General features: G+C 48.1%; 1 protein-coding gene across 2 annotated transcripts in view; it reads right to left on the bottom strand.

Annotated features, from left to right (window-relative positions):
- Positions 1-946: 946 nt before the first annotated feature.
- The window catches only part of CNNM1 (cyclin and CBS domain divalent metal cation transport mediator 1), a 52,386-nt gene continuing 45,464 nt past the window's right edge, over positions 947-7,868 (bottom strand). For both annotated transcript variants that reach the window (XM_081104612.1, XM_081104613.1), the window contains 4 exons: positions 6,005-6,185; positions 5,706-5,855; positions 4,000-4,101; positions 947-3,295 (listed from right to left, as the gene is read on the bottom strand). In XM_081104612.1, the coding sequence (XP_080960738.1) occupies positions 3,216-3,295; positions 4,000-4,101; positions 5,706-5,855; positions 6,005-6,185 (513 nt within the window). In that variant the 3' untranslated portion in view covers positions 947-3,215. The remainder of the gene's footprint in view (positions 3,296-3,999; positions 4,102-5,705; positions 5,856-6,004; positions 6,186-7,868) is intronic.

Raw genomic sequence — 7,868 nt, 5'->3', positions numbered from 1 at the left:
CCACTTGAACATAGATCACATTTTCCAGAGAGTCCAAGGAACTCTCCCCATACAGTTCTGTAGAATTTGAGTCTTGAGTTTGAAAATATTGAAAGATAATTCTAGTTATTTTAACAGGATCTGCCCCTTTCTAACGTGCTTTTGAGTTGATATAAAATCCTAGTCTTGAGGGCTGATTGGTGTCTTAGAATTCATCAACTCCAGCCTCTCTCAGGGCTATAGTCTCTGCCATATTGTCCCTGACCTGTTCATTTTTAGGAGAGGGCGGGGCGGGAGAGCGGCAGGTTCTTTCACTACTTGGTGAAGCATCCCATTCTATTGATGGAGTACCTTAAAGAGATCATTTACCTTGATTCAGATTTTGGTCTTTGTCCTACTCCCCTGGTTCCCTTACTCGCTTCCTTTAAACTACAGATACCAAGTCCACTGGCACTTCTAATTGATGACTTTACAAATATCTGAAGTAGCAGTTGTTATTCCTAGTTCTTGCTTTTCCATGTGAAGCTCCTCCCTTCCCCCCACCCCAACTCTTTGTGTTCCTCCCAAGAAAGATCTTGAGCTTGGAAGGCACCCACCAGTGCCTCATGCATCACATGGGTTCCACAAATAATTATTGTCTTAGTGCTTCTTTCTTGTTCTCAGTCACACTCTAGCTTCTCATTTGAGTTTTATTTCCATTTCTGGCATTTGTTTCTGCAAAATCTTACCTATCTGTCTTCCCAAAGTACAGCACTGGAGCCTTCCTGTAACCTTGACTGCAGCCTCACACCTGGCCTTCAGAGCCAAGCCTCTTCAGGCAGGTGGGCCCCGTGAGATAATCACAGGTGAGCTCCACCCAACCTGCATCTCAAATGAAAACACTTCAGAACTCCCAGATTCAGGGCAAGGAAACCAGTCACATTCCAGGAAAGCATTTTCATTTTATTGAAAAATTATTCACAATTCATTAAGTCTTCATAAATGCTTTATTTTAAAATTAAAGTCTTTGTTTTTTTTTTTAACTTTTTGTAACCTGAAGAAAATTGGGGAGAGTGGGGTTGGGGAATAGGAATGAGAGTGGTTACAGGTCCTTAGGGATTCTGCAAAGGGATGGAGGTAACACAACAGCAGTGGCCTCCGCCCTGTGGCCTAAGTGGTAATGCAAGAAGACTGCATAACAGTTCTTCCTTGAAACTCAGTCCCCTGGTTTGGGTCTGAGGCACCCAGCACAGGGCGGGGTGAGGGGGTGACACTTCGCTATTCCTACCAGGCAAGAGTAGGTGTTGGGGGCAGGTGGTAGCCTTGGAACTACCTAGAAGTCATGCACTACTGAGCCTCAGGCAGAGCCAGGCAAAGGATGTGAAGTCAGTAATACATTGCTAATACGCTGCTGGAAAAGGCATCTCCAGCTGGAAAGTCTTTACTTCCACACGCCGTGGCCCTCCTGTCTGCAACACCTGCTCCGGTTCGGAGGGGGAGAGGGGGTGAAGTTATGTGGGGCGTAGGCTGTACAACAGCCTAGGTTGTGCCAAGTATTTCTGAGGATTTCCACCTCTCGGTGGGTGCCAGCTCCCCCCATCAATTTCAAGGACACTTGCGAAGACCACTTACAATGAAAAATCTGTCTCAAGCTGCCAGTGCCCACTTCACTCTGCATTGCAGAAACTTTGGGCTGAAGGCTCCACTTTCCGTTAAATAGGTTTTAACCCTTTGTGGATCTGGGACCTCTGAGGATCTATGAAAGCTTCAGCCCTCTGGAAAACAGGCATAAGAACACAGATACTAAATTCCTAGTGTTAGGGGTTTCATAGACCCTATGAAATCCAACCATGGACCCCCTGGGGTGATGGACCCCCAAGTTAAGAACCCCTGAGTTAAAGGTTCCTATGGATAAGCTGCAAATAACCCAGAGGAACCATCATGTGATTACTGAGGGAATGGGTGTGGGGCAATAGGAGTAATGGTTGTGGAGGAAGGGGAGGTACGCCTGGTGCCCCACCCCAGGGAAAAGTTAGGGAATGGTTTGGAGATTCAGCAGGCAGCACTGGATCAGGGCAATAGATCAGAAAGGGACTTGGGGTCCCAAAGACCTTCACTTCCACATTTTCCCTAAGGCTGGCTCTGTGTCCCGATCAGAACTTGTTTATTCAAGTAGGTACGTGCAGTCATCCTGCCATCTGATGGTTATGCTTGGAATTGCATCTGCCCCCACATCCAAGTGAAATGGCAGAAATTTAGTATGTTCTTGGAATAAAGTACACATGGCTAACTTGCTGGGGGTGCAATAAGGGGTAGGGGTGGGGGGAGTGGATGAAAAAGAGGAGTGACTCTTCAATGTTCCTGTGTAATGCACACTGAAGTCCCATGAGAGCTTGCATCCTTCTTGGCTGACGTGGGCACTCTTTGGTTTGTCATGGCTAAACTTGCTTCAACAGCTTAGAATTTTTCCATATATACACACACATATATATGGGAAAATATATATTTGCTTTGATTTGAACTTAAAAACCTGAAGCTCCATCTCTGGCTCCCAATTGGGTCTCTCTGTTCCCGGTTCCTCCTCTTCCAGAGCAGATTTATTGATGGATTGGTAACTGCTGATTGGGAGCCAAAGCAGATGTGTCCCTGGGAAAATCAGTGACTTGAGGTTCCATCTGGCATTCTTTCCACTCCAGCTGAGACCCAGTTCCCAGGCTGCTGGAGCCCTTATCTAACAGGAAACTGGTCACCAACAGTTTTCTGTATTGTAATGTCATGCCCACATGGCTGAGTCCAGCTGCCCTGAAGTTCTGGAGGAATTCTTGGTGCATCTTCTGAACACACCGTCACGCTTGCTGCTCCAGCCTCCGCTGTGCCTGTCAGCGGCACCTTCTGAGCTAAGCTCTGCATGAAATATGGCATCAGGGGATCTCAAAGAACAAAAAGGGCATTAGGGGTCCCAGAGTGGTATTGTCAGCCTGGAGTCATGTCTTCTCCAGTCCCAGGCTGTGCTGTGGACGAGGCCATTTCTAGCATGTTCCACTCGAGGCACCTCCTTCCATCTTGGCCACTGCAGGCTCTGAGTCCAACTGGAGGCGATGAGGGAAAGTCTGCTAAACTGACAGGGGTGAAGAGGTGGTGAGGGAAGCAGAATGCTCTGTCACCTGTGGGGGGCCTTGGGGAGAAGCAGATGACAGGAGGGTGGGTTCCCCCCAAAGCTCTGGAATGTCACACACCCAGCAAAAGTTGTCTGCCCATCATGTGATGAGAGGTGTTAAATTGGAGTTCTCCTCAGAGGCTCTCTCTCCATCGGGTGACCTCTTCCTTTTTCGACCACCTGAAAAACACAGTTTGTAAGGATCCATCTGTAGGACTCAGAGGACATTCATACTCTCTTGGTGGTCCAAGCTCTCTTCAAAATAGAAGCAGAAATGGAGACAGTTTGGCAGGAAGCAATCTGCATTGTAACCTGCTGCTGCTATCAGCATATTTACATTTTTCAAAAAATATATTTTTATTGATTTTAGAGATGAAGGAAGAGAGAGATAGAAATATCAATGATGAGGTAATCATTGATTGGCTGCCTCCTGCAAGCCCCACACTAGGGATCGGGCCCACAACCCAGGCATATGTCCTGACCAAGAATCGAACCGTGACCTCCTGTCCTGGTTCATAGGTCAACCATTGAGCCACACCAGCCAGGCAGCATATTTACATCTTGAAGGACTAGGATGCACCTTTCCCCTGAGATGACAGCTCTACAAAGCCACAAACCCAGGCTAGTGCCAATGGAATGGAGATTTCCTGGAGGGAACCGAGTAAGGCCCATGTAATGCCTCGGGATCATGCCTTTCTCATCCTCTGATCCCCAATTATCAAGGATGCAATAACAGCCCAGGGCCTATGATGGATTCCCCCGACTGTACCTCACTAGGGTTCCCCAAAAGAGTCACTGGTTCCTCCTCCCTGAGGAAGAGCCTAACATGCTTTTTCTACTACCCAGCTGGTAGGTGGCTTTCGTCTGGGTGAGGAGATACTCACTCAAGGTTCTCAGCAGCCTCTTGCCCATGGTTTCCTCAAAGTCACTACTGCAGGGACTGGTCTCTGTATCCAGGTTGATATTACAACATTCACTATCTGATGCTGAAAGGAAAGAAGAAAGAACACAAGTGTTTCCAGTGTGCATACCCAGGGACTGAGGTGGGATGATTCTGGCTCACATTTCTTAGCAGGTGAGAGTGCAGCACCAGTGCTAAGGCAGCAGTGGCTCCAACAAGGGAGGGATGCCCAGGGAGCCTTTAGCAAGGGGCACTTTAGTGCCACAAAAGGAACAAAGAGACAGAGAACAAGAGTGGGAATTAACTACTCAAACCCTGTTTGGCAGGAGAGAGAAGGGAACAAGATGCTCTCTACTCAGCATTTTTTGCCAGACAAAAAGCACATTTGAGGACAGGTGGTGATGTGTCCTTCCTCTATTTGTACAGATCCTGGAAAACCACAGCGCTCAATAACAATTAAGCACATGCCAGGTCTTCTCCCACTGAACCCGGTGAGAATTCAGAAAGCCCTAGAATATCAGAGCCAGGAAGGAGCCCAGCTCTTAGTGCCATGCAGGAAGAACCTAACCTGGGAGGCAAAATGATGTGCTGGAAATGGCACTGCACCCTAAGCCAGGAGGCTGAGTCCGCTTCTAATGCAGCATACCGATGGGGCAAGTCGTCTCCCTTCTCCAGGTCTCAGGGTCCTCATGTGCCATAGAGGAGGATGGGTTAGATAATCTCCAAAGACTATCCCATCTCCTCCATTCTTATTCTTTTGATACAATTTCTTGGTACATGTTTTAGCTACTAAATTCAGTGTGGGTGGAAGAAAAAGAGCATCAGTCCTAAATTTAGGTCCTGGAACAGTATTTATGTATGTCCCAGATTTTCTGCATTAGCTACAAGTTCAAACATATCTCAGGCAAGCATATCTTAGGCAAGAACAGAAGGACCTTAGGACTGCTGGGACGCTGGGAGCTCGGAGCAACACCACCATCAAGACAGAGGCCGCCAGTGTCTCAGAGGGAGGTGATACGGTCTCAGACTTCAGGACAGCTCCTACAGATTACGTCTGGTCCCTGGGCCTCAAAGGAAGGGAAGAGCCCTGCCAATGAGAGTGATGGCTGACTTCAACGTCCTAATCTGGAAAGTAGCCCTAACAATAACTATGCACTATTTAGAGATCATGCACCAAGCACTGGAAGGTACCCTCTGTACGTGTTATCTCACCAAAGCTCAAAGCTACTTTATGAGCTAGTTACTGTGATTTGTATCTATTAACATAAGGAAATGTACCTATTAAGACAAGAAAACCGAATCTTCAGATAAAGTAACTTGCCCCAAATTGCATAGCTCCTAAGTCAGTGGTGATTTCTGGGCCTCATCATTAGTAACAAAGAAACAGAATTTCCGGAGGATGAGACCCAGAAATCAGGATTTTAAAAAAGATTCCCAGGTGATTCTAATGTGCAGCCAAGGCTGAGAACCACTGTCCTAAGTGAAGGAGCCAGGCTCTGAACCCAGGTGGAAGCCTAGTTCCAAACACACTGTCTTCCAGGGTCTGACGCACGGTAGCTGCCCAGTAGATGTTAGGAGGCGTAAGGAGGCGGGACATTTTACACGGGGGCTGGGATCCCAGGCTCCCCTCACCCAGTGCCCTGTGGTGAAGACCCCCCTGGCTCCTGGGGCCCAGTTTCCCTCCCGGACCTGCTCTTGTGGGAATGGCTGCAGGAGACACCAAGTGCTGCTGTGTGCTGTGCTCCTGGAAGTCTGTCATATCCTCCTCGGTGAAGCCCATCTCCTCCATCCTCAGGTACACGACCTCGCCGGGGCTTCTCAGCCCATCGGAGCGGCTGCCTGGGGAGAACAGCATGTGTGTCACCTCTCTGCTTTGAAGAAGACCCGGGCTCTATGAGGACAAGATGGCAGCTCGGGACAGCCATGAGGAGGAAGGCAGGGATGTCCTCACCTCAAGGCAGCCCAGCCCATCCGCCTGACTGACTTACATGGAAGGCTGTTCCTGTTGTTTAGGATGACAGCAGGATCATCCTTGGGGGTCTGGGGTGTGTCCCGGGTCGTGGGGGCCTTGGTGGAGTCTCCGTCAGTGAAGGCCTCCATGTCGGGGGACTGGGGTGAGTTGTCCATGTGGCAGGCGGTGAGTGCATTCTGGTACTGCTGCCGTGTGATCTGGGAGGAAGAGGCAGAGAGGGGCAGAAGCTCAGGAGACGCTGGGCAGATCATTCCATAGATGTGGCCCAAGCTCAGACGCAGCCTCACCTGGGTGCTTTGGAGCCCAGGCCTCCGTGACCTGGGATCCATGAACTAGGGGCCAGGCAAGGAGTTGAAGACAATGAGAGGACCCTTTGTTTGCCACCAGAGTTCTCACTGTCGTTTTTATTTGCTCTGGACTCTTGTTTTATTTTTTATTTTTTAAAATTTAAATTCTTTATTGTTTAAAGTATTAAATATGTCTCCTCCCCTGCCCCATTGAGCTCTCCCCAGCCACTCCCACCCCCCAGCACATGCCCTCACCCCTCTACTGTTTCCATTGGTTATGCTTATATCTTTGTTTTTTTCTAAAAAGATTTTTTTTATTGACTTTTAGAGAGAGAGGAAGGGAGAAGGAAAGAGAGAGAAACATCGATGTGAGAGTGAAACATCAACCGGCTTCCCTCTACATGCCCCCATCTGGGGATTAAGCCAAGCAACTTAGGCATGTGCCCTGACCGGGAATTGAACCGGCAACCTTTCACTGCATGGGACAACGCCCAACCAATTGGGTACTGGCTCTGGACTCTTAAAGTGCACCTGGAGGAGCTAAGTCTTTACTTGAGACCCTGGAGAGGATAGAGGGCATCTTCAGTTAGCAGGGTGGTTGCCCACAGAGAGGTTTAAAACACAGGTGTGGAGAGCGTCTACAGCATTTGGACAAGTTCAGGCCTGGGACTAATGAGAGGGCACGATCCTCTCGTGGCAAAAGCCACGTGCAAGTCCCAGCACAATTATAGCCAAAGACTATAGCTGTAAGCTTGAACCTATGGTCCAAACCTGTGGTCCCACGTGGCTAAGTGATATAGGCTGTGGGAGGTGCAGCCAGTAAACAAAGCTTGAGCAGGTGCATGTAACTGAGTAGATTTGAAACCCACGAGAATGAGAATGTTGTAACCACGCCCTTACTTTGCCTCGTGGAAACTGGTTATAAAATAAAGACGCGGCTTGCAGGTCGTGGCACTGTCGCTAGCTCTCCATCAGAGAGGACAGCGTCCCACCCAGACCCAGCTTTCTTCTGTTGTCTGTCTTTCCTCAATCCTTCACCGCCTCCTCTCAGGCTCACTGAACCTGGCTGTGCAGGCGCGGCACACACGGGCTTATCCTATTGCCAAGAGTCCTCTTCCTAAGGGTCAGTCAGTGGGGACTTGGCAAGAGCGAGACCCCCAGCTTGTGTCAAAGGCTGAAATAAGAAACCTACATGTGAAGAACATGAACTCTGGCAAAACTGCAGATGAAGCCAATATGTGTGTGTTTTTTGAAGCCTTCTATAGTTCTATCCTTCAAGAAATTATTGCCAGAAAGAAGCTCCTTTCTCTAGGTGAATTATGATGGGAACTTAAAGATCCACTGTTTCTGCTTTTTTGCTTTTATGACCAGGAAGCTCACAGATAAATTTCTATTTCCTTTCAGTATCCAACTCATTCCTGATAGCTTTTTTACCAAATTGGTTTACAGTCTCTTTTCAACTTCTAACTTAAAACATAACTGAAGTATTTACTTATTGAAATCATATAACATATACTACTGGAAGTGCTATAAATATCCTAAAGAGATGGAACTAGAGATTAGGTTCTCAGACATTGGTGAAAACTCTAGTGC

Source organism: Myotis nattereri (assembly GCF_964212035.1).
Source record: "Myotis nattereri genome assembly, chromosome: 13".
Lineage (NCBI taxonomy): Eukaryota > Metazoa > Chordata > Mammalia > Chiroptera > Vespertilionidae > Myotis > Myotis nattereri.
This window is presented reverse-complemented; position numbering and strand designations above follow the sequence as displayed.